This window comes from Heterocephalus glaber, unplaced genomic scaffold, assembly GCF_053883595.1.
Source record: "Heterocephalus glaber isolate CG9 unplaced genomic scaffold, H.glaber_assembly_v1.0 deba00001593, whole genome shotgun sequence".
Taxonomy (NCBI): Eukaryota; Metazoa; Chordata; class Mammalia; order Rodentia; family Bathyergidae; genus Heterocephalus; species Heterocephalus glaber.
Window position 1 is genome coordinate 4151874 of NW_028258368.1, and position 27655 is coordinate 4179528.

Consider the following 27655-nt stretch of genomic DNA (forward strand, 5'->3'; position numbering starts at 1 on the left):
CTAATGCAGAATGAGAAGTATTGTATGACTTACTGATGGTTAAATTAATTCATTTGTGTGAAGAGAAAGTCCAAGGGATGTTCTGCATATCTCCTGTTTTTGAATGCATTTATTTTTATTTATTTATTTATTTAGTCATTTATTTTTGTGAAACAGGTTTTTGCTATGTTGTCCGTGTTATTCAGCCTGGCCTTGAGCTCATAATTCTCCTGCTTGGCCATCCAAGTATCTGGGAATACAGGGAGATGCCACTCCCATTTTCTATATTTTTAGGACCTTAGGTTGTACAGTTTACCTAGAAATCATTTATCTTCCTAAATGCAGACATCACCACCCTTTCTTAATAGAAAACAAAATCTAAATTGTAGAACTCTTTAGTCATCCAGTCTTGTTAACCATTCATTCTGAATTTCAACATCCTTCCTTGCAATCCATTTGTTCAAAAAAACTGAGGGACATTCCAAGACATCTGAATGCTTTTCTTGATGTGATTCAAAACTATAGCTTCCAACATTACTAAGGATGTCACAGGGATTGCTCTATCCCATGAAGGAACTAGATCCATATTTTCTGTTTTAAACAAGAAGTGTATTGTTTTGGGAAATATTTGTCCTCAGGTAGAGAACCTCTATCCTTTTACTAATGTGTAGTTATTTACCTGGAAGGTGAAGAATCTGCTCATAATCCAATGTTTGCACAAATGTGTACTAATTACACTAGTGTGTATAAGACCACACTTATCAAAGTTGTCATCGAGGAACCCTGCTCTCTTAAAGTGAGCGAGATCATGATGTATGGACACAGTGTCCCTGCTCACTTGGGATTGCTATATCCCCATAAGTGCCCTCTTGGCACTGATGACTATAAACCATATACTTCTGATTCAGTAACATTTGTTAATTTTATATAATTTTTAGTGAAATGTACTAGATGTTCCAGAAGGTAAATACTTGGTACAGAAACTCATTCAAGCTCAGAAGATAAATCTCTTAACGATGTCTTCAGATGTGAAGCGATGGACTTGGTTGACTTGAAAAGAATCTGAAATGTGAATATTTCTTTTAAATTTAAGTGGCAGCTGTGTGTTTTCCTGTTATATATGAGGTCTCAGCTCTCAAATTCTATAATAAATAACCTTATATCATTTAGGAAAAAGACATTATATATATATATTTTGCTTAAGAGGCTTATTTTTATTAGTTACATCTGTAATATGTTAAGGCACATCCATGTTTCTGAATTTTCTATTCTTCACTCAGTTTCTATCCTTCCAGGTAAGAAAGCAGATGCCTCAAAGACACACTTGGTGGAAAGCATGTCATGAATCTATCATAAAGCAGCTTGCATGTGGTGTCATGTGTGACTCCTCACCCCAGGAAGTTGGCATGGTCTCAGGACACCCTAACCATTTTCTTTTTCTTTTCCCTGGACCTACCTTTTCTTGACTGTTATTTCAAGGATCATGGAAAAAACATAGAGCAGGAAGCAGCTCTGACACATTAGGGCACATTTTATTTTCCAATGATGACCACACCAGTATCTCCTATTAGCACGCTTGCCTACAAAGGGATCGTCATACCCTTCATATGGAGATATGGGGAGCCTTGTCTCTTGAGTCTGGGCAGGCTCATGATTTGCTTGTAGGCAACAGAATGGGCTAGAAGTGAGCCTGTGTGACTTCTAAGCATATGTCATAAAAGGTCTTGCAGCTTCTCACCTGAGACTCTTGCTTCATGAGGCCTCACTATCCTGTAAGAGTTCCATGTGCCATGTTGTAAGAGGCCACAGATAGGTGTCCCAGATGACAGCTTCCCTTGATGTCCCACCCAATAAGCAGCATCAACTGGGAGCATATGAATAAAGATACCTCATTGTGGCTTCAACCCACAACTATCAAAAGACACCAAGTTGTTGAGTCTCCTCATTTGAGGCCCTACATACTGTATAGAAGAGAAAGCCATTCTCTCTGTGCCCTAAGTTCATGAACAAACTTCTCTTTTACCTGTTAAGTTTTGGCATTATTTATTGCACAAGAGCAGTAACCAAAACATACTAGGTCATCCACATCAGAGCCTTGGAGAAGAAAGTGAGAGCCTTGGAAGTTAGACTCCTGATCTGGCATACCATGAAGTATGCTAGCATTTGGATAGTTCCTGCTCCATGTTATAAATTCTGCTGCCTGCCAATGCTCTGGCTCAGCATCATCAATGTAGTGTACTGACTTGAGCTCATCTTATCATATATGTGCACAGTTAACAGTTTTCATAGGAAACCTGGGGCTTAACCACTCTCCAGCTAATCATCAAAATACATGAGTCAGCCCTAACTGGTAGCCTAAAATATCTGATATCTGTACTATAGTTTCCCACCAGATAACAAGGGACTAAATACTCAGCTGTACAATCCATAGCAAGTCCTGGTTGTCAGAAGTCAACTTTTTAGTGATTTTCCTGAAGAAGAATTTTTATGTTGAACAACTAGTCTATTTTATTTTATTTTTATTAAAGCCTCTGAACCTCATAATGGAATGTGTTTTCTTTAGTTTGGCCAGGCAAATGAAATGTAGAGCCAAATGTGTGGCCCATCCTAGGAACTGTACAGAGGAACTTCTGTGTATTAATGTGATTCCTGGATTTATTTTCTTCATGTTACTCTCCCTCTATACAAATTTGTTCAACTATTAACTTACCCCTTTACATAATATGAAATTTGGTAAGCCATTTCAAATCCCTGAGGCATAGGTAATATATGACTAAACTAATGGAAAAGTTGCCCCTTTATCGCTGCCAAATCAATGAACAATGTTAGTGTGAATAGAAGTGTTTTTAGAACATTGTTCAACTCATCTGACTTGGCCTCCAATCCAGAAAAAAATGGCAAATGATCTAAGAACTTAGCTGATGTGCACACATCCACATCATCCTGATCTGAACAACCAACTCAGATGCTCTGTCATGTTCAGCACTGCTACCTAACAAATGAGGTCATGCTCCTGGTTCTAGCCTGCATGTTTAATTCCTAAGTCACAAACCTGCAGATACATTTTCCCCTTTTACCTTGTTCTCAGTGACTTTTGAAAAAGATAAATGATGCCAAAATTCCTATTTTCAAGCAAGTAGCCATGTAAGGGGTACGTGTCTTTATGTATATCATTTCCATCATTTTAAGCAAGTACTAGAGTGGATAAAAGCTGAAAGACATTACATGAATGTAATAGGTTAGTCTTATTTTTTCCATACGAAGAGAAAATATACTGTATTGCAAAAAATGAAGACATGGGTTTCCAGAACTATCAATTTTAAAAGTACCTTAATAGGGCAGAGAAGCTGAGCCAGTCCCAGCACCCGGAAGGAAGCTCCCCCACCGTCATAAAAAGCTCCTAGGGCAGAGAAGCTGAGCCACGTGGATGCCAGAAGCACCCCACCCCCGTGGAAATGAGAAGACACATAAACAAGCCTCAAAAACAGACTTCCAGATCACCTACAGCAACTCCAAAGGGAAACGAGATGGAACACTCTGATACTCAACCACCTGGACTCTCTGAACTGGCAACAAAAGAGGAGCTGGGAAAAATGAAATCAGAAATAATTACTCAGATAACAGCAAAGATTTTGCTCATGGTGCAAGACATGATTAATAAATCTAGAGAGGACACAGATAAAAAATAGAGGATCTGAGGAACATGATGGAATCCCAACATAGGAAACAAATGGAATCCATAAAACAGATACAAACAGATTTCCAAGAGGTTAAAAACTCCATTGAAAGTCAGCACAGCAGAATGAACCAATGTGAGGATAGAATTTCACATATAGAAGATAAGATTGCAATTAATGAGGAGGAAAAGAAAAATTGCTTTAAAATTGTAAGGGAATGTGAGAAATCAATCCAGAAGCTGCTAGACGATGCAAAGAAGAATAACATAAGACTGATTGGAGTCAATGAAGAAAGAGGAGAGAGTGCAGATGACATAAAAACACTGTTCACAGAAGTGATGGCAGAAAACTTCCCAAGGAGGGGAAAAGAACTTGACATACAGATAAGTGAGGCATATAGGACTCCAGCCAGCCTTGATAAAAAAAAAAATCTACACATAGGCATATAATAGTTAGGATTCCAGAAATCCAACAGAAGAACAAAATTCTACAAGCAGTGAGAGAAAAGGAACAAATCACATACAAGGGAAAGCCCATCAGAATCACAGCAGACTTCTCAGTGCAAACCCTCAAGGCAAGAAGAGCTTGGAGTGATGTATTTCAAGCCCTAAAGGAAAACAGCCTTCAACCCAGGTTGATGTACCCTGCAAAACTATCTTTCAAAATTGATGGAGAAATAAGATACTTTCATGATAAAGAGAACCTCAGGAACTTCATGAATACCAAACCAGCACTCCAAAAAATTTTAGACAATACCCTAGGTAAAGACAATGAGGATCACAACCCCAGGAAACCCAGCAGAATGAATCCATTGAGCATGACAAATTAAACGCAAAGTGGGAGAATCCAACAAAAAGAAAAAGTCATGACATGACAAGGCTTTTAAAATTTTTAACTTCATCTCCCTAATGAGTGTATAATTCAATCTTATTATTGTACTGATTAGTATTTTTCTGATTCTAGAGTTGCACACCATACCTTGTGCTCTACTGGCTATTTATCATCTTCTTATGTCTACATTTTAATTGGGTTGTCTATTAATGAGCTCTAAGAATTCTTTATATATTCTGGTCATAGGTTATATGCATTGGAAATATGGCCTGTATAAGGACTACTTTTCATTTTAATAATGTCATTTAAAGTTCTAAATTTTGATGGAATCTCATTTATCAATTTTTTTCTTTTATACATCATGTTTTTTGTATCCTAGGTAGTTCTTGCCTACCCTGAATTCATAAATATTTTCCCTTATAATTTCTTCTTAAAGTTTTACACTTTTAGGCTTTCTTATTTAGGTTCATAGATCCCTTCAAGTTATTTTCATGTATGGAAAAAAAGGGTTGAGGTTAATTTTTTATATATAGATACCAGGTGTTCTAGTGCCATTTGCTGAAAACACTATCTCTTCCTCGGCTCTTGAATTAAGTTTATATTCTATAAAGTGCTAATGTTAAATAATCTTTCAAAACTCAGTGGACCATATATGTGTGGTTCTATTTCTAGATTCTCTGTTTTATTCAAATGATCTATATGTCTTTCCTTACACCAACACTGCCTTGATTACTGTAGCTTTAGAAGAAGTCTTAAAATTAGGTACTAAATGTCTTCCAACACTGTTTTTGTTTTTGTTTTTAACTTTTCTAGATCCTTTGTACTCCTACATAACTTTTAAATTTCAATATCCAATTCTTCATTTATAGCAAGTATACACAGACCTGAATTTTTATATATACCTTGTGTTTTCTAATCCTGCTAAATTCAAGTACAAGTTCTAGGGTCTCCTAGAGATTTCTTAGCATTTTCTCTGTAGATGATCATTTCATCTACATATAAAGATTTTACTTCTAGTTGTGTCATTTTATTGCCAGACTATTTTGGTTTGGGCCTAGGTTTCAAAGTTTATTGGACAGATAAAGAGTAAGCACATCTGCCCTTGTTCCCCACCTTAAGGAGAAAGCATTGTATCTTCTCCATTTATATAAGGTGTTCTCGTTGTAAGTATGGAGTACATGTCTTTAATCTGTTGAGAAGTTTCTGTTCTACTTCTAGCCTCCTGATAGCTTTTACCATGAACAGCTGTAGAATTTAGTCCAATACTTTTTCTCCAACTAGTGACAAGATCATATGGCTTTTTCCTTTCCTCTGTTAAAATGATGACTTTTGGGGGTGGATCTTCCAATGCTGAACCAACACTGCCATCCCTATAACAAAAGCACTTTGTACATCCTGCCAGATCTGACTTCTAATAATTTGTTTTGTTAAACAAATTTCTATCTATGTTCATACTTTTTTCTTCTATTATCTATTATCTTCTATTTATCTTCTTCTATTATCTTTATCCAGTTTTACACAATGTTTTACACAATGTTGATTTCCTAAAATGAGGGGAGAAGTGTTCCTTCTTTTCTCTGCTTTAATTTTTTGATATAATTTATCAGTTCAAATGTTTATGAGCCTGCTGTTGTCATATAGGTAGGTTTTCAAGCTAGGAATATACTTTCTTTAATAGGTGCTATTCAAATTTTATATTTCCTCCAGAGTTAGTTTCATTAATTTGTCTTCCAAGTTACTTCTTAGAAGTTGTCAAATTTATTTCAAAACAGATTTTTGAAATATGCTTTCTATATCCTTTAAAATTCTGTAAAATCTGTGGTAATGTTTCCTAGACCTTAATATTATAATTTAAAAAATTTATAACTGATATTGTGTAATAGGAAGAAAAGGTCTAAAAGAGCAGGGGAATCGGGAGGGGTAGGGGAAGGGAAAAAAGGGAAAGGAAAAAATATGAGAAGAGGAACAAAATGGAAACAAGGTCTTTGCAAATAGGGAAGGGTGGGCAAGGGAAGGGGAAAAAAATAAGAACCAAGAGACTCATGTAATGGTACAAAATCCCAATGATGAATGTAACTATTTTATACCTAAATGTACCAATAAAGTTAATGGGGGAAAAAAATAAAATAATAAAATAAAATAAAAATACCTTAATACACTGGTTTTGAAACCATTTCAAAAGTAGGACCCCTGTTTTTAAAAAGTGAATCTCATGTGAAACCCTCATATATAAATTGCAAAGTCAGACTTCTGTGATTAAATAAAGAGAAACAACAGGGGACCTTGAGCCCATTCACTCCAATTTTTGTTACCCTGTGCCCCTATTCTCCGGCAGCCCTACAGCTCCTTTCACAGAACCTGGTTTCATCAGAAGAAAGTGTAAAAACCACTAACCCCTAGAGAATGAAAAGAGAAGCCAGAGAAAGCAAGAAAATATTTGCAAAAGACATATCTGTTAAAGGACTGTTATCCAAAACATACAAAGAACTGTTCAAACTCAACAATTAGGAAAACATAAACCCAATTAAAATATGGGCCAGAGAGCTTAACAGGTACCTTACCAAGTAAGATACAGTATACAGAGTGGCAATTAAGTATACAGAAAGATGCTTAGTATCAAGTGTAATTAGGGAATTTTGAATGAAAACAACAATGAAATACCACTACACATTGCTTAGAATCCCACACACCAAGAACACTGACAACTCCAAATGCAGACAAGAATGAGGAAGAGGATGTCTCACTTGTTGCTGATGGGAATGTAAATGGCACCACCACTTTGGACTATATTTTGGCAGCTTCTTACAAAACTGAACATACCCTTACTATACAATCCAGCAATGGAATTTAGTATTTACCAATGGAATTTAAAATTTATTTCTACATGAAAACCTTTGTGTGCATGTTTGCAGCAGCTTTATTCATAACTGCCCAAATTTGGATGCAACAAAGAGGTCCTTCAGTATGTGAATGGATAAACTGTGTTTCATTCAGATAATGGAATATCACTCAGTGGTAAAAAGAAAGGAGCTGCTAACCATGACAAGATATGGAAGAAACTTAAATGTATATTACTAAGTGAAAGAACCCAATCTGAAAAAGCCAAGTACTGTGTGGTTCCAACTAGATGACATTCTGGAAAAGGCAGAACTATGGAGACAGTAGAAAGATCAGGAGAACTGAGTAAGTGCAACTCTGATGATTTGAGGGCAGTGAAATTATTCTGTATGATAATACAATAGTGGAGACAGATGTCAAAAGCCATAGAATGTACCACACCAAGGGTGAACCCTAATGTAAACTATGGACTCAATGATAATGATGAGTTGGTATAGACTCACAGATTTTAATAAGTGTACCAGCCTAGTGGAGGATGAAAACAGTAGGGAGGTTGTGCATATTTGGGACCTGGGGATACGTGGAAATTCTCCACACTTGCCACTCCATTTTGCTGTAACCTAACTCTCTTCTACAAAGGAAAGTGTATTAAAGCGTAAAAGTAAATTTTTTAAAATGTGAAGAAAATTCCAAACCACTGACTTGGTGCAATTATTGTAACTGTTGAGAAACAGAGGCTCAAAGAGGGAAAGGTACTGGGGTTGTCAGAGTCCAGGGCTTGAGGAAAGGTTTCAGGCAGGGCAGAGAGTCTGGACTTGACAGAGGTCGCACCATTGGTAAATAGATAGCAGAGCTGAAACTAGAATCCAAACATCCTTTACTCCTGGCCTCGTGCTCAAAGGCTTCACAAAGAATTTCCTAACTTCAAGGTTTGTGAGAAAAAGAAAATCACTGTCAATGGCCTCTCTTCTAGAGATATCTGAGAAAACTAAAAATGTTCCTGGGATGATTGAGGAGCAATTCAGTTTTTCAAGCAGGATGGTGAGGAGAAAAGGAATGGAGATAAACAGGCATCTTTTCTAAGTTTCTTTAAGGACTTTCACCAAAATTAACAATGATTACTTTTGTGTGGTGAAATTATGATTACTTGGGGGATTATTTTTCTTGGTGGCTTTCCTGTACTTTCCGAGTTCTCTGCCTTAGGCATGCATAACTTTCGTAATTTGATGGAGAAAAAATGCTATTAAAATATAAAATCTAGGTCCCTTTAATTCCTATTAGTTCACAAATTTTAACAACACCTGGATTGTTGGGGAAACTACAGCTGGTGAATGGGTACTTGAAAGAATAAGAAGCTTGATATGGGGATTTTACTTATTAGGTTTTCATATTATTTCTATCATCTCTAAACTGATCGTATTTCTGACACCCTCCAAGGCTTGTTGTTTCTACAGGAAATGGAAGTAGCAATATTTTTACTACAGATATTGGAAATGCTTGTTTTCATTGGTAACCTCTAATATGTCATCAATAACCTGAGCTACATATCTAGGTACAAAAGAACATAGACTTCAAAGACTGACCATCCAGGGTCCCCAGAGGACTTGTGAATTGGAATGCTAAAGAGCCCAGCACCAACATGTTGCCAGGAAGGGCTGAGTTCCTGGCTTTCACTGAGAATGAAGGCTTCACTCTCTAACTCAAAGATTCTCACTTGCTATTCCAACAGGAAGGGCTGACACTTCACCTGTAGAGATGAAAATCAATGACACATTCTGAGTTTCTTTCACCACTACTGTTGAAGCCAATTTTAAAGAATGAACTTCCCATGCTGGTCCCCCTGCCTCCAATTCATGCATCCTGAGCTATCCTTGGATCTGACTGTTGTCAGCTGCACAATGAAGCTGCACCATAAAGCCCAGTGTCTGCTCTCTGTTGCAGGAAACTTTGCATGTAAACTTCACTTGATGCCTGAGGCCCTGGTGGGATTCCACTGGGTGCAGTTTAAAGCAGAGGCTCCTAGTTGCCAGAGAGGGGCACCACAAGAGTGATGAGGGGCTCACAGGTTAAGCTGCTTTTCCCAAGCTGGTTATTGTCTAGGAAAAAGCATGGCAGTCACAGGAAGCCCCAGAGCCTGGAGCAAGGGAAGTCATTGGGGGAGCCAGGTTGTTCTCTGGAAAAATACACTTTCAGCTCTTCAACCACTTCCTTTTCTTTTCTCTCTTCTTCCCTATACTGTGGATTGAACTTAGGCATTCTCTACCACTGAGCTACAGCACCAGCCCTTTCTGTTTATTTGACTTTTTTTTTTTTGGTACTGGGGATCGAACTCAGGTCCTTGCGCTTGTGCACCAGACAGAGAAACCACTGAGCTAAATCCAAGGCCCCTATTTGATTTTATTTTGAGACAAGGTCTCACTGAGTTTCCCAGGCTGGCCTTGAACTTGTAATCTTCCTGCCTCAACTTCCTAAGTAGCTGGCATTATAGGCCTTTTGCAAATGTCTCTTCAAAAACTAAGTGGCATAAGACCAAGGGCAGAAGGCAAGACCAACCCTATGAGTATCCTGACTACTAGAAACCAAAGTAGTTCAACAGCACAGTGTCTGTACAGGTCATAAAACTTAAAATTAGCACAGACACCTATAGAAGTTATCAAAAAGGAAAACTGATAAATGACAATCGGCTTCTGGGAGATGTTCGTGCTGTGTTCTGTAGACTGTCTCACTGTCGGGACAGTCAGAGGACACTGTCACTGTCCACTGTCAGAGGAAGGCAGTAGCTGGCCCAGAGAAAGCTGTCCACTTGCCAGACTCTCCAGAATCTGCACTTACCTGTCCCATAGGCCACTGGGCATAATACGCTTACATAATACATTTACATAAGCACTTTCTTACCCAGCTAGGAAAAGTGCACACTGATAAAGTTTGGTAGAGCAGTAGGCAACATGTATCAGGAGACTTAAAAATGTTTATAACTTTTTAACCCAGAAAATCCACTTCTAACAATGTATCCACATTGATAATTAAAAACAGGCAAAAGATACATGAAAATGAAGCATTATTTGCAATATCAAGACTAAAATCACTTTTAACAAGGTCAGATCGGTTGAATAAATAATTTATATCCTCGTGACCAATTATACAGCCCTGTACAAGCTTATGTTGAAAGAAAATACCTGTGTCTAATCCTAATTATGCACATGTGTCATATAATGACGCTTTGTTCAGTGATGAACCATATATAGGACAATGGGCCCATGAGATTATTATGAAACTGAACAATGCCTATTTCTTAGTGACATCATAGCCACCATAATGTTATCATGCAAAGCATTATTCATGTATTTGCAGCAATGCTGATGCCTGCAATACTGCCAGTCATATAAAAGCATACCACCTACAATTATGTACAGTAATTACTACTTGTTAATGATAAAAACAACTATGATTCTGGTTTATATATTCACTATTCTATACTTTTTTTTTCAGTCAGAATCTCACTATGTAGCTCAGGCTGGCCTTGAACTCACTATGTAGCCCAGGATGACCTTGAACTCACAGTGATCCTCCTGCCTCAGCTTCCTTGGGATTACAGCCAAGCGTCATCATGCCTGCTATACCCTTTATTACTATTTAAGAATGTATTCCTTCTAATTGTTTAAAGAAAAGTTTACTGTGAAACAGTGTACTCTGTCACCCTGGTAAATATCTTGCATTTACTAAGCCTCTTGATGGCTTAAAGAGGCCACAGGAGTGATTGACCTACTAGAGTGTCCAACCCACAACCCCCAGGTGTGTGTGGCCCTGGACAGCCAGTGATGCAGCCCCACAAGATCACAAACTTGTAATGTTATTACATAACTTTTGGTGATGTTTTTCAGGACTCAGTTGCTGATGCTCTAGCACAGACTGACAACAGGGAAGGCCCAGCTAGCGATGTAGTGCTGACTCCACCTCCGGCACCTGACCCAGTGCAATCAAAACCCTCATGTATCAGACATTATATGTGCTGTGGGACTGATAAATGCAGTGGTGGCTCGGTTCATGAACTTAATTTGTTCTACAATTTTGGAAAAGATTGCCATATTCATGCTTGTGTGGGAAAGATGTCTTGTGGTCATGTTTGTAGCCTGATGCAGGCTTTGCAAGTAAAGATAAAATTTTTCCAAGTGCTTTTGTTTCTGAACCAAATTGTTTACAAACAAAAGTGTTTGTGAACCAAGGCACCACTGTATATACGTATATTTTATATGTATGCATTATATATATAATATATATGGAAGTTTTATAACATATACATTAGTTATATTGTGTATTTTATATGCAGCCCAAGATAATGTAATTCCTCTTTCTTCAGTATTGCCCGCTAAAGTTGGGTATCCATGATCTAGACCATATAAATCTTTGGATACATATTCTGATGTTGGTACATAAACTAAGTTACCTCAGGAAGCATTTCTCAGTGTGTATCCCAGTTGCCAGGTAACACAGTACTATTTATGAACATATGCACACAATACAGATAGAAAAGAAAATAATACCTAATGCAAATTGTTAGTTTATGTAACCATCATTCTAAGAGATAACTTGCATTAGGTAATAACCCTAGAAAGTAGGCATTATTATAACTTCCGTTTCATGGACAAGGAAACAGAAGCACAAAAAGTGTTAAACAGTTTGTCCAAAGTCATACAACTAAGAAGTAGCAGGAAGACCTGTGTCTGGAACCAAAGTCCTGTGCTCTTAACACGTTCACTACTTTTTCCAGTACTAACCATCAAAATGTCACCACGGTCGGCTAACATCTGGTGGTTTTATATTTCCTTAGTTACACATTTTGTATTCTTAAATTATCTAAACTGAACATACTATTTTTATCATCTCAATATTATATATAGAAAGAATAATTCTCTTGTTATATCCGTCTTGAGCATCAGGCCATGATGTCCTGAGGTAGGAACCACTTTTCCAATCACTACTCCTGTTCCCGCTGTTGGTGACCAGAGTCACTGCACAGAGCTCTACTCAAGTTCCAGGAAGCTGTACCTCTGCCTGACTCCGCATAAACCACAAGGCAGGACTCCTCCCCATCTGGCAGTTGAGGCAACTAAAAGCAACTTTGTATTTCCAGCACTTAGCACAATGCCTTGAAAGTAATAAATCCTCAGTAAATGGTACAGCTTATAAAGACATGGGTATCTGTTCAACAGGAGATTACTGTCTTTCTTATATGCCGGAAGAAAAATAAAACCTAAAAAGTAGATACAAAGTAAAAATCAGAGAAAATAGAGCTGAAGCAACCTGAATGAATCTCAAAACAGCCATATGCCCTCCCAGGAAAAGTGCATCAGGAGCTGACAGAGAGTTCCATGTCTCTATAGCAGGAAGGGACACTGGTGAAGAAGGAACTCAGAACATGGAGCTTGCTTTTTCTTCTTTCTCTCCATCACAGGGAAGCAGCAGGAGGAGCAATGGGCCACAAGTGGAAAGGCCATGCACAGAAGTAGGTTTCCCACTGCGATACTGTGAGGCACGGCTCAGACTCAGACTCTGCCCAGCAGCTAACTATTCCATTGCATTTGTTCCAAAAGCATGCGTATCCTAACATGTATACTTTGAACACTCATTGAACAAGTAAAAGTATCTGGTGGAAATTTTTTTTTAATATTTCGTTTTCCTTCTAGGCTCAGGCCATTGGTGACATTTCATTCCTGTTTTCTTTTTATTTTCTTTGGTTCAAATGCCAACTCAGTTTTAGACTACAGTCCAGTATCCAGGCAATAAATACTGAGAAATTTTAAGTCAGCATTCGGAGAGTCTGTGCACCTTTTTGTCATTTAAAATTCATTCATACATTACTCAAACTTAAGAATGCCAATTTACATAAGTTTTGGAACTTAGAGAAGGTAGGATAAAATGGCTGTCAAATCAGAGACCAGGGAGGTGAGACTATAAAATGATAAACAACTTCTAGACCTGACATGGTTTGAACATGAATGGAAAATTGATCCTGATATCTAGAACACTGAAAGGATTTTTCAGTCTCCCATCACTTGCTGCCTTTGTTGTCCTCCCATGAATTCATGTTAAAATCCTATCTCCATCCATTTTCTTTTGCTGGTAACACAATTCCAATTGCCTGACTAAATTTTAAAGAAAACAGGTTCATTCTGACTCACAGTTCTGGTCCAAGGGCACCAGGCCACATCTGGTGATGGCTGTCTTGATGGCAGGGTCCAAAAGCAGTGTCAAGAGACAGGGGGTGCATGTGCATGTGGCTGTGTGTGCACATATATGCATATCTTCTTGTCTCTCCTTCTTCTAATAAAGTCATTCAATCATGAATCAGAGCTCTATTCTGATGATCTTATGTAATCACAATCACCTCCTAACAGCACAATACTAACACACCATAGCTGAAGTAAGTTTCTACTTTTAATACTTCACAATGGGGACTAAACTCCAGGATGAGTCTTGGATGTGAGAAATCATATTCAAGCCATAGTTTTCCACCTCTGTTCCCCTGGAGCTCATGTTCTTCTCACATAAAACATACTGTTAATTATCAAAAAGTCCCAAAGTCTAATCGTATCCCAGGATCAATTCAAAATCAATCTCAATCACCTGAGACTCAAGGCAAACTACTTTCAGCTCTAGGCCTGTAAAATCAAAAAGAGCTATCTACTTTTAATGTACCATGATGGGACAGGCAGAGGGTACACATTTCCCTTTTAAAAGGGAGAAATAAGGAAGCAGAAATGAGTAACCAGCCAAAAGCAAGACAAAAACCCAGCAGGGCAGGCACTGAACTTAAAGGTTCCAGTAGAGTATCCTATGTACATGGTGGCAGTGGCAGTTCTGGGTGTGGCTTGGTGGCCTCCAAGGCCTGGAGTAGCCCTGCCCATATGGCTCTCGATCACAGACCACAGCAGGCTGGCTTTGAATACTGCCTTAAGCCTTCCCAAGCAGGCCTTACATGTTGCCTATAGCTCTGTCTTTTGGGGGTTCCTGCTGAGGCCCCACTCTTAGGACTCCACTAGCCAGCCCTAAATTGGGGGCTCTGTGCAGGACCTGGGACCCTGCGGCAAACTTCTGCCTGGCCTTCTCCTTTGAGAGCTCAGTGGAAGTCACCTCGACCTAATAACTCTTGCATTCTGCACACCTCCAACTCCAGCCCAACATGGACCTCACCAAGGCCTGCCACTGGTACAAGCAGCATCCAAACATGTTTGAGCCACAATTTCAGTAGCCACAGGGCATTTTGTTGGCAAACAGTAGGAAACAATCCTCCAAGTAGCCCTGGGTAGTGAGGCCATGGCTGGTACCTCAGTTTCGGTCTCTGAAACAAATTTGCCCTTCTGTGCATTTGGCTGCAGTGGGAAAGGTAGGTTTACTCATTCCTGAGATGCCCTCAGGACTTCTTTCTTCTTATCTTGTGAATTAGCACATGGCTCCCTTTTATCTCCACTAATCTTTTCAACAAGTGGTAGCTTGGCTGCACCTTAGTTTTGTTCTCCCGAATATACTTTTTTACCCTTTGCCTGGACAGGCTAAGAATTCTCCAAATCTTTCCACTTTGTTTCCTGTTGCTCCTGAATCTCACTGTAAACCTAACTAAAAAAGACAAATAATACCCATGCTGCAGCCTCAATACTTCATTGTTTAGAAATCTCCTCCACTGAATCCACTAGTTCACCTCTTTTAAATTTGACTTTCCACAAAGTCTCAAGGCATGTACCAGTTTTCTGTCTCAGTCCATTTTCTGTTGTTAATATAAATACCACAAACCAGTTAAGTTATAAAGAAAAGAGGTTCATTTTTAGCTCAGTTCTGGTCCAAGCATCACATCTCCTGATGGCCTTCTTGCTGGTAGGGTCCCAAGGCAGCATGGTATTGTATGGCAAGAGACAGGCAGTGTGTGCACTTGGGTGTGGGTACTCTCATCTCTCCCTCTTCCGATAAAGCCACCATCTTTCAATCATAGCAGCACTTCCCCGATGACCTTATCTGATCCCAGTCACCTGCCAGAGGCCTCACCTCACCATACAATAGTTGGATTCAGTTTTCAGCTTCCCAGTATCTCACAATGGAGATTTAATTTCAACATGAGCTTCAGAGGGGACAAACCATATCCAAATCATACTACTGCCCCTGTCTTCCCCAAGCTATTGATATTTGGCTGGTTTCTCCAGATCTCAGAAGCTCCAAGAGACTTCTGGAATATGATAGAGCACCAAACTCACCCTATTGCAGGCCTATAATGATTCTATTCACAAGGATATTTTCACTGGGAGGATGTGAGCTTTTAACCCCAGATGGCAAGGGTGAAATCCAGCCTCAGAATTTCCTGGCAGGAATTCATTTATCATCTGCTAAGAAAAACAGATTAATTTCTTTCATAGAGACAAAAGCTAAGATATTTTTATGGGAGGCTGTGGCTAAAGCACCTGAGCATGCAGGGCTATCTACTACATGCTAGGAGCAGTGAAAGATGCTGTGTGGTCATCCTTTGCCTGGTCACAATACTTCCGTGAGTAGGGAATCACTAGTTATTATTTCATACATTAGGCTCAGGGAAGCAGCTCATCAACAAGACTCTATCACCATCCTCTCTTGTGGGAGAGCCACTCCTCTTGAATTCCAGGCTTCTCTGATGACAAAGTCTACACCACACCCCATTTTCAGGAAACTATCAGAGGCCATGAAGCTCCTTTAAGGTCATGCCAAATTCTGGTAGCACAAGAAGTTTCCAAAGTTGAGTTACTGACTCCAGAATCCAGCCAGCTAGAGAGAAGACAATGAACTATTTTAATAGATCTGAAGTCCTATCTATCCCAAGGTAATGACAATAACCAGGCTTCCTGGAGAGAAAGCTTGGCATCGTAAAGAACTCAGGAGATAATATAATCAAATATTTTCCAGAGTAACAACAATGGGTATTCCCAACAATGTGCCCATTTGCAATTTCCAAGTACTGTTCCTGTCAGAAGCCTTCAACTGCTAAGAATAGTGATCCTCAACGTTTACAGTCAATATGTTTTAAACATGTTCTTTCCTCTAAATACAGGGACTCTTTGAATCATTTTTCTTATTTCTAAACTTAAGAATTTGAATGTTCTGTGTAATTATCTAACAATACAAATAATCCAGCTCAAGAGAGAAGACATATTCATTGCAGTGAAAGGTTGCTATAATTAATCATGAAATAAATGCTTCATTGACCAACATGTAGCCTTTGATAAACACAGAAATAGTGAACAGAATGTCATCAGATTTAGCATCATGTGTTTTTCATCCCAGAATGATGATGACAAGAGACAACACACTGACAGAGCAGAACTAGATAGATGACAGACAATATCTGGCACTGTTTTATACTTATGTCTAAAATATTTAATATCCCCTTGATTCACCAAATAAGTACCAGTGTACACAATTTTAAGATTGGACCACAATTCTTTCTAGTACCCTATTTCCCCTTACTTTTGTCCTTGGGTTTTTAAGTATATGTGGATTTTACCTCTGCTTCCTCTTTATTATTCTACCAGTTGAAAGAGAAATATTGTCTGAGGATCAGTTTTGGATGAACAGGTAATCAAAGCTACCAAATGTCAACAGCACAAGACATTCCAGGAGTCACAAGTGCTCCTGCTAATGGTGGTTCAGGGAGCCGGCAGGTTCAGAGATTTCTGGGTAGCTGGAGTAGGTTGTGGGTCAGAAGGAAAAGGACCTACAGTGAGACAGCATAGAAAAGGCCTGGAATCAGATTGACCCCTTCTCCAGGGAGCTAGTCAGATAGTAAAAAGAAAGTGAAGCATGTAAAACTCTTCAGAATTAAATACTTTTAGTCAAAAAGGTGTTTAGAGGAGAGTAGAAATGATTACTAAATTGAATTGAATGAAAGCCAAACCAAACATTCATTATAGATTTATACATATAAGGCTGTGGTACATAAAATTTTCTGAGTCTTGAAACACTCATGAAAGGGATAGCATCCTGATTGGGAGTGGGTCCTAGATGGTTATGAAGGTAAGAAGATAGAGGATCAAATGGCAGATGAATCATGGTTATTTTGCATTGATTTGCTGCAGTTTTCCTCAATGTCTTAGTATATTAAGGTTCAAATCACAATCAGTTATTATCCCTGAGTTCAATCTCACTCTAGTCTTTTGCTAAATATAATTAAACAGCACAATTAACCATCTTGGGGGTAATGGTCACAGTTACTACCCTTTAATGGCCTATCACTACCCTTTAATCCCTGCCTTTTTTAAGCCTAGTTGGAGGCCTTTAAACTAAAGCACTGTTCTGAAAAAGATGAGTCCACTCAGTTTAAGCCAGATTCTCATCCTTGACAATGATGCCTATTGTTGACTGAGGACTATTATGATCCATGAACTACATTAGATACTCTCTACATCATTCCCCTTTCTTCATAATAATCCAAGAGGATGAGCATTAATTTTTCCATTTTTCCATTGAATGGTTTGATATTATGTAGAGCTATAGTTCAATAAAAGGCATGATGTAGTTCAGAATGGGAAGAACAGCTTGGGGAAAATGAGGACTTTTCAGGTCATGTTGGCCATGTTTAACTAATAACCACTTACTAACTCACTGAATGATGCAACATTTATTCAAAGCCCACAGCCTAAAGACTAAGAAGTTTTTGAAAAAGTGTAAATAGCTCAAGGGAAATTAAGAAATACTTGTATAAAGGATGAGAAAACAATCAGGTTAAAGAAAAACGCTGGAAAAGAACCTCACAAAACTGTGACTTTCATTTTGGATTGTTTGGCACAAAGTTCCTAATAAGGAACCCAATAAATGTTAATTATTGGATAAATGAATGAAATCAACAAACTACTCAAATGCTAGATAGTGTGGTACTAAGAATTCGAACAGTCTAGGGAAGATGATGCATGTAGACTCGGGTAGTAGCAAGACTCTGAATGAGGTGAGATCTAAGCACTCCTACGAGGAGTGGAAAGGACTGTATGATTATCAGGCAGAATTGAAGCTGCACAGAGTGGAAGGAGGACCACAGCCAGGCACATAGCCTCCTTCTCAGCCTCCTTTTGCAAATGCCCCTTCCTTCTTTTTGCTGCTGTTGCTTCCCAGCATTTGCCCTGAGTTCATCTGCTCTCATCTTGTTCACCCTCCTCTTGAGCCCTGTCCAACTAGATCTCATAATGTCTTGAAGCTTTCATTGACCTCGGAAAGGCAGTTTTGGAATAACTAGGAATGCCTCTGTCCTTTAGCGTGAAAAAAAGTGTCCTATGATGATTCTAGGCTTTTGGAAGTAATGTAATAAGTTATTCTGAATGGGGGAAAAATCATGCACACAACTGGAAAGAGGGCAGCCCATGGAAATTCTGGCCCTTGGGAGGCCCTTTCAGGACCTCCAGAACAAAATTTCTAGCAGGTCCTCACTACAATCTTTTGATTCTCCTTGTACCTCTGCCCCAAAGTCAGGGCCAATATGGACACAACCTACTCATACTTCGGTGACAAGAACTTAGCCTAAAACCTGAGATTTCTCTGTCCACTGAGGTTTTGCTGCTAAGGCGTAGGAAGGTGTCTTTTAACTCAAGTTACCTGAATTATTTTTAGTGTGGCTTCCGTTAGAGATTCCTAGTCAGTCACTTTTTTCTTTTTTTGATAGGTGAAGAGTTGCCCTAAATGGAAATCATATGGTTTAGGTTTCCAGAAAAATCTGTGCCTCTAGAGGGAAAACATTGTTGGTTCTGGTAACCTTCTTATGATGATCGCTTTTATTCTTAGAAACCGGCTAGCAATACCATCCCTTTGTGTTTTAGAGTCTCGTCCACTTGGATTCTGCCATGACAGGGACACTCAGACACACTAGGAGCTGTGTGCAGCAGTGATCTGCTTTTCCAGAGCACAGCTCACTTTTGCAGTGAGAACGGTTTTGCCTTTGCTGGGGCTGAGAGAGTGCTTCTGTTCAGGTGTTGCTGCTCTCCAGAGCCAGCAGCACCATCCTTGATAGAAAAGACAAGCTGCTGCCCTGTTATCTCATGAAAAAAGATAACTGCAAGCTATGTCCATATACAGAGCCTCGTCTTTCCAATATAGGATTCCAACCTGTCAAGAGCAAGCAAGCACACAAGAGAGCTGGAGAAAGAAGGAACAAGACAAGGACAGAGTGTGAAGTTTCAACTGACGTGACAAGGAATCAGAAGGGGGCCACATCCTGCAGTGGGAAACCCTGTCTTGAGGTTCTGGGACCAGTTTCCAATAAAAGACTCTCTGATGAAGGCTGAAAGATCCCTCCTCCCTCCAGTTATAAAAAGCCTGGGTTGGGCCAGGGATTTAGCTCAGTGGTTCTGCCGCCTGCCTCGCGAGCGCAAGGACCCAAGTTCCATCCCTGGCACCAAAAAACAAAACAAAGCAAAAGCCCGGGTCCTATGAAGCTAATGTTTTGAAGGTCAAATTTCTGACTTTTTTGTGCAATATTAAAAAATAATAAACTAACACTGTCATTGGAACAGAAATTAAAAAATGCAGGGGAAGGCTATATTTTTGTGAAGGAAATATTTTTCATTAACAAGATCAATACATGTGCTTGTGTTGATTCTACAACTGAATAATTTCAGTTCCTGTCTGGGGTAGTCTTTCTTGGTTAAAGGGTGGGGGGAGTCCTAAGTGCAGCCAAGTTTCCCAAAGTTAAGAGATCGCCCACATGAACGCTGTCGCATGTGCCAGCCCTCTACCAAAGAAGGAGCAGGATCAGGACCTGGCAGCATGCACCGAGTGGCACTGCTCCCAGAACTCTCATCCAATAAAGAGCTATTGTGGGAGCTGGACCCTTCAACTTACAGGACAAATGGCTCAAATGAAAAGCACAATGCATGTGAGTGGGACCCAAAACTTGAATGAGTGGTAATCACTTCCTTCGTGCAGATCACATTATTTTCCATGGAACTTCACTCTGTAATTCAGTCCTTGCCTAGTGCAATAGTACTGATTTTCATTTTTCGGCTAAGTGAGAATGATTAGAGTGATAGCCATCGAGCAGTATGGGTTACTAACCCTGCTGTGGAAGAGAAATGGAAAATTATTCAGGAAAATGGGAAGAAACTGGCATTCATCGGGAGCAGACCAAAATATTTCTAAAGAGAAGGAAGTTTTGATTCTTTATGGATGTGACCAAACAAGCTGTAGTTCTGCAACTGAGAAATTTGAGACTAGAGATAATGATGTAAGAGCTACAGCAGGTCCAAAGCTTCAAAGAGCTGGAATTTCCATGGAGAATATTTGAGGCACAGAGTGGGGATGTGGGTAGAAGTCCCAGCTAAAGGCATCTGCCACACAGCTGACACCCACTGGGGAGCTTCAGGTCTCTCAGGCTGCAGATCTAGCTCTTGGATCCACATGCGGAGGGGGCAGGGAGGAGTGAGGATGGACTCAGGCTGAGCCATGGTTTCCATCTGGGTGACCTGCAGTGACTCTACACAGCAGCCAACCTCACTACAGAAAAAAGCAGAGAAGCAAAACAAAACAGATGCTGCTCTTAACTACGCTTTCTCAAATGAATAAATAGGCGGGAGCAGTAGGATTACTGTCCAAAGACCAAGTGAAAAAATACTCCTTCTGATCCACTGATTTACCACATTGCATGTTCCTCAGTTTGGGGACAAGTTTTTTGTTTTTTGGTTTTTTTTAAACTTTAAGCCAACTATGTGTTTAGCTCATCAACTTTAACCAGAAATATAGGCTGTCTCAAATAACTATTATCTGAAGCTTAAACTTGGTCATGATTATTTTTTTTAGAGGGGCTAGAGGTTGAGTCCAGAGCCTTGCACATGCTAAACACAAGCTCTACCATTGAGCCATGTCCTCAGTCCCCAGGTCACAATTTCATTATAGGGTCACTTCGTCTACCTATATTCTGAAATATATAACAGAAATATGTCAGGTGAAATAAGTCTACATACAAGAACCATTTTAATTTTTTAAAAATCCCACGTCTATGAAAGGATGCAAATATTCCATGAAAAAATGCTTAGATTCAATGTCTAATGTCATTATTCATTCATCACATTTGACAAACATGATTCTAAGCAATCTACAATGATGGCAGGTTATTTTAAGTGTGTAATTTCTTTTAATTTATGACATGATACCTTGGCAGCGGGGAGACTATATCTGGTTGAAAAATGCAAATAGATATTCTTCCAGAAATGCAGTATTAAGTTCTCTCATGTTACCAACTCACCAGAATTAAGTAAAATGATAGATTTGAGGCACACAAACTCCTCTCCCTGCAGATTCATCATACGGAACTGAGTTGATGTCGCCAGCAACATGTCAAAGATCTCCACCATACCCTCTACACATCTACCTTGATTCCTAGGAAAACAAAGTTTAAAAAGCATTAAAAGACAGAAAAGTTTCTATAAAGCATAAGGAATATATTCATAAAAATCTACCAGCTCCAAATCGGCATGTAACAAAAGACTCCAGCCCATTCTCTTCATAAGTGCATGAACTTCCATTTGAATCTGAGATGGCAGGACAGAAAAAGGCTTTACAGCAATAAAACATTCTCATTTCAAATTCTTAGATGAGATGTAGTGTTCAGTCACCAAATCTACTATGTTAAATATGGAGTTCTTTAGTCTATAAGTAATGCAAAATGAATTAAGAGTCAGGTAATGGTTTTTCTAGCGCATGTTCATTGATCTCTGTATTCCAAACATTGTAGTGTTGTGGGGATTAAGAGGGGGAGGCTTTGCTTTCAAATGCTCATGACATTCAACTAATATACCAAGCCCTAAAACATGTTTTGAAGTTCTTTTGACATACAGGAAAAATTAGTATACAGTGGTACCTCAGTGTTCATCATTCATTGGTTCCAGGAAGTACAATAAGTACCAAAAACAATGAATACCAAACAAATTGTTTTGGCTGTAAAGGGCAGCAAGTCATGAGCAATTGACATCATCATGTACCAAATGAATGATGGGTACTAGGACAAAATTTTCACACCAAACTGTATCAAGCAGTAAATTTGGTGAGTTTCAAAGCAATGGAATACTGAGGTAGGAGTGTATCTATGGACTATAGCTGGGCTGATTCATGGGTGTTACAGAGAATGGTAGTAAGGGGTAACCAACTCAGTGGCTTTGGAGTTGACCCACATTGTTAGAAGAAATTCAGGCTTCTTTCCTATACAACAAAGCTTTCATATGAAGGGCTTAAATTTAGTACTTGCAATTATTAAATAGAAGAACTCAAAGGGTTATAACATGTAGTATTTAAAAATGTACATGTTTGTATCTTATCCATGGGTTGTTTCAGAAATTAAAGGAGATACTACATATGAAAGGAATGCATTCATTGTGGTGAATGATGTTTTGAAGAATTTAAAACCCAGGAAGATATTAAAATATTCTATGCATATGTAAACATATTTAAAATATGTAAACATTTAAAACATGAGCACAAGCACATTATTTAGTACTTGGTTTTATCTTTAATTAATAGATCTTAGTGTTCTTCATTAACTGTTTTTAACAACTGCATAATTTTTCACTAAACAAAATGGTATATAGTCATTTGTCACTTACTAATGGGGACACATTCTGAGAAATATGTCATTAGGCAATTCTGTCACTCTGTGAACATCAGAAAATTTACTTAGACCAAGAAGGCCACAATGTCACTGTGCAATATAATATTATGGGACAGCATTATACGTGTGGCCCATCATTGATCAAAATGTTGTCATATGGTGTGTGGTTATCATTTATTTAGTTACTTCTTTCTTGGTTGATATTTAGTTGGACAGTGAGTATTGTGCTGTTAAAACATTTCATTCAATGACCACCCTTATGCTTATGTCTTTGAACATGTAGAGATAACTGCAGAATAAATTTCTAGAAATAGAACTGCTATATAAGAAGATATACATATTTTTAATTTTGATGGTTGAAATATTGCTTTCAAAAAGCTGGTACTGTTAGTAGAACTTCTGTTGTTGTTCCTGAGAAATTGAACCCAGAGTCTCACACATGCTAAGCACACACTGTACCACTGAGCTACACCTCCAGTGTCTGGAGAACATATTGGCATGAGATCTCTCTCAGAAAGGCCTGTTCTTGTACCTTGCCCACATTTTTCTGTTGAGTTATTGGTCACATTCATATTGATTCTTAAGATTTCTTTATATAAGATAGTAATTAGTTCTGTGTTATATGTGTTCTCATGGTTTGTAGTATGTTTCTTTGATTTTGTTTCTCGTATCTTCTTTTACAAAATATTTAATTATTACAGGATCAAGTTCATCAATGTTTTTATTTATGGCTCTAGAACAGTATGTCTTGCTTGAAAAGGTCTCTTCCCATTCCAATAGCATACAAAATTACCTCACATTTCCTTTTAGTAAGGTTCCATGCTCTTACGTTTAAATCTTTGATGTTCTGAAATGTATTCATTTTTTGAATTAATACATTTACTTAGATATAACCACAAACTACACAACTCACCAATTTAAAGAGTATAGTTCAATATATGAATATTCAGAATTGTTTTTTCAGCTAGAAAAGCTTTACTAACATTCTTTTTATAATTGTTTTTAATTATTCATTAAATTTATTGGTAGATTTTAGGTATACAGTATGATGACATTCATCATTAGAAATTTGTACCTGTACATGATATATCCTAGTTCTTACTTTTTACCCCATTCCCCTGCTCTCCCTTCAACCCCTCCATGCCTCCCTATTTACAAAGACTTTGTTTCCATTTTTTCCTTTTGTCATATTTATTCCTTTCTCTTCTTTCCTTTCCCCTACCCCTCCCACTTCCCCTTTCCCTTTTGACCTTTCCTTCCTATTTCAAATTATCTATTATACATTTTGATCCTTTTTTACGCTTTCAGTTTCTCACACCAGAGAAACTATTCAGTTTTTACACATGTGTGTGCTATTTATTTCTCTTAAGAGTATGGCCTCAGTGTGGCTAAATGGATGCCCATTAAGGCCATACTCTTAAGTAAAATGAAGAGGACTCAGAATTTATTTTGGCATAAGAAATCAGACAATAATTCAGCTTAATATTCTTTTGATGTAAAAAGTTAGTTTTAAGACTATTTATGGAACAAACCACCTTTTTCTCACTGATTTAAAAGATATGAATTACCTTTCATATATTCATTTACTCCCTACAACTAACTTCTAAGGTTAATGCTTTTTTTTTCTATTTTCCAAATGAGGGAATTAGCATTCAAAACTATTAGGTCAAACCACATTGCCTATCAGCCAAAAAAACTAATAATAATTTCAATAATAAAGATTTTTTTCTATTTTACTTTCTTGTCCACTACCATTGATTCAATAAGATTTATTGAGGGTCTATCAGATATCAGTCCTTGGGCTAGTCATCAGGGTACTGAGAAGAAATCCATAGGCATTGTTAATGAGGAGACAAAAATGGGAACAAGACTCACCAGGAGAAAGACAGGTGCAAGACAATGCATACACTCCCTGGAAAATGCATAGAAAGGCCCTCCACAGCTGAGGTCAGACTCCTCCCCTTCAAGCTAGATCAATATTCAGGCAGGTGCCAGGACATGTTCAGATGAAGTTTAGTGCATCTGTATGTAAAACGCTTAGAATGGTGCATAGCACACAGTAGGGCTGATATTTAAGTATTAGCTGTAGATATACTGATATGTAGACACTTATCTGTCAGAGGAGAGCTTGGCTTCTAAACCTGAAGTATATTGGAAATAAGTGTGGCGTGCACTTCACTTTGTGGATCTGGATGTGGGGGAATGCTATAGCAGCAGAGATGAGACTTTATAAACACAGGGATGAGGCAGTGATCAAGCCAAGGGCCAGAAGTAAGCAGGCAATACTAGCAATGGGTTTTCCTTGTCAAGTACTTGAATTTGTTAAAAGCAGTACGTTTCTTTCTAGTGAAAAAAAATAAACAAGGATAGGCGAAAATGTTTGGAGGATGAAGCTTTAAAAGTAACAACTCATAGCCAAAATAGAGAAATGTTCCTTTCTCAATGTAAAGTCTCTGTTTACTTAACAGCCTGCACACCGGCAGGGGAGGAAGGCTGGGGGTGGGAGGAAGCCTGAGCCCACCTGCTGGGAGCAAAAGTTCAGCGCAAAACTGAGAAAGTCAAGTTTTCATTCTCCTTTCCTCACGTCCCTTGTCAACAATCTTCCACATTTCCCCACAAGAAGCTCGTTTTTAACTCCTCCAGCAAGGGTAGATTTTTCTTAGCCCCTTCTTGCTAGTTATCCTGTTATTCCCAGCCAGCAATTACTCTCTTTGGATGTGCTATGCTTGCTCGGATACTAAACTGTGCCCTCTGAGACGTGCATACCCCAAATTCTCAACTCACTCCTCACTCTGGTCCTGTGCGTGCGTGTGTGTGTGTGTGTGTGTGTGTGCTCGCGCGCGCATGCGTTTCCTTTAGGAGATATAAAGAGGGCATAGGTTGACTATTAAAAATGGAGACCTGACAAGAGGACCCCAAAGCCCACCTTCTACATGAACATGTTTCACAGGCTGGTGGTGTGAGTCACACGTGGAGAGCTGGGGAAGCAAGTATTCAATGCAATGAAGCTGCCATTTTCTAAACAATGGTATTAAGAGCTACAGAGGTTCTTCATGTCGTCATAAGAATCAACTCACTATTCTCTTCAATGAGAAAAACCAGTTGGTCTAAGCACATCAGCCAATCTGTTCCTTGTGTAATAACTAAAAATTTTGTTCCTTGATGAACCTAATGATATTTTCAGTAAATCTCAGAATGTTCCCTGTGTCCAAACAACTGGATGGTTATATGGCACCTGTGGGTCTTCCATTAGCATTATTACCTTGGGAGATTGCTGTGTGATCTAGTGAACAAAGTGACATGTCAAGCTATGATCTAGTGCAAATACATGTGGACTTTGAAGACAGACACTTATCATTTGCCTGAGGTCTACACACTATAATCAGGGCTCCCTCTTCAAAATCCTGTCCAAATTTTCTACACTAGCTTCAAAGAGCAAATCAGATTAGGGCATTTAACTCAGTTTCTGAGGAAACGATACATCTACCATATCAGAACCGGGGAGATTACTAAGAATCTGAAGGTAACATTTCTGTAAGACAAGATCAGTCTAAATCCAAGAGGAGCTTCTGAAGCTGAAAAGCACACGGGGTATGGAAAAACAAGATGTATTTTCAAAAGAAGCACAGCTTCAGTGACAGATCAGAAGTAGTTTACCAAGCAGACCAGCCTGTGACTCCCGCTGTGAGACGTGACAGCCTGCAATGAGGAACTCCTCTAACGATTGTATCAGTCTGCTTTTCAGAGCACCTTGAAATCCCCTTGCGGGGGACGTTGTTCTGCCACTCACCCTCTCCAAATGCAGTCCATTTGCACTTAAGTAATGGTAGGAAGGAGCAGGACTTGAAAGAGTATTTACTCATTGCATGTCCTGGAAGTTTTTCCTCTATAAAAATGAAAGCCTATTTTTCAGAAGCTTAGAGGTACTCTGTCTCCTCATAGAAAAAAAAGAAAAAAAAAGCTCTGATGATCAAATCTAAACTTGTTTATCTTCAAAAATATACCTAAAAAAGTAACCTCCCTTTGCAGAAAAGGAAATTGATAAATGGAAACTGAGAAGACACAGGAGATCAATATAAAACATTTAATTTAGCTGTATAGGGGGAAAAGGACAATACGGTTAGAAAATATAGTTACAAATTAAGATGCTGTTTAAAAATCAATAAATGGTAAGATCAGTTGTATTTTAAAGCCCCTATACTTTTCAATGCTACAAGATCTCTAGGCACTTACTCTTAAATGCTGTGAATTCATAAATATTTGTAGGATAAAGAGGTTTACATATATAATGTTATGAAGTATGGAAGAATGCACTGTAAATTGTAAGCAATACAGAAAGATGCAAATTTTAAAAAGAAAGTGGTTTAGACACAAGTCTGGCTGTCTGGGTTCAAATTTTGATGGCACTACATACTATGTGACCTTGAATCAGTTACTTGTTCCTGAATGAACATGTAGTCAGACTCACCCACACTGGACTGTATATTAAATAAAAAATATTGAAGTCATTGGTATGTGATGATTATAGGATACAACACTTAGTCCATGAAGAGTAAGAAAGAAATTGTTACAGGAAGTGGAGTACTACTCTACAAAATGCTTACTTCCTTAATGTCAGGAAGTAGGAGACATATTACAGGAAGCTAGGGAGCCCTCTACAACATTACAAAACATTTGGTCTGAAAAACTTGGAAGGCAGACCTTGTACATGGAAAAGTAGTTAGAAAGGATC

The 27655-nt window shown here is 38.6% G+C and overlaps 1 protein-coding gene across 6 annotated transcripts in view; it reads right to left on the minus strand.

Moving 5' to 3' along the window:
• The window catches only part of Esr1 (estrogen receptor 1), a 426367-nt gene that overhangs the window by 14592 nt on the left and 384120 nt on the right, over nt 1–27655 (minus strand). For all 6 annotated transcript variants that reach the window (XM_021237950.2, XM_021237951.2, XM_087193444.1 and 3 more), the window contains one exon: nt 21565–21698. In XM_021237950.2, coding sequence (XP_021093609.1) covers nt 21565–21698 — 134 coding nt within the window. The remainder of the gene's footprint in view (nt 1–21564; nt 21699–27655) is intronic.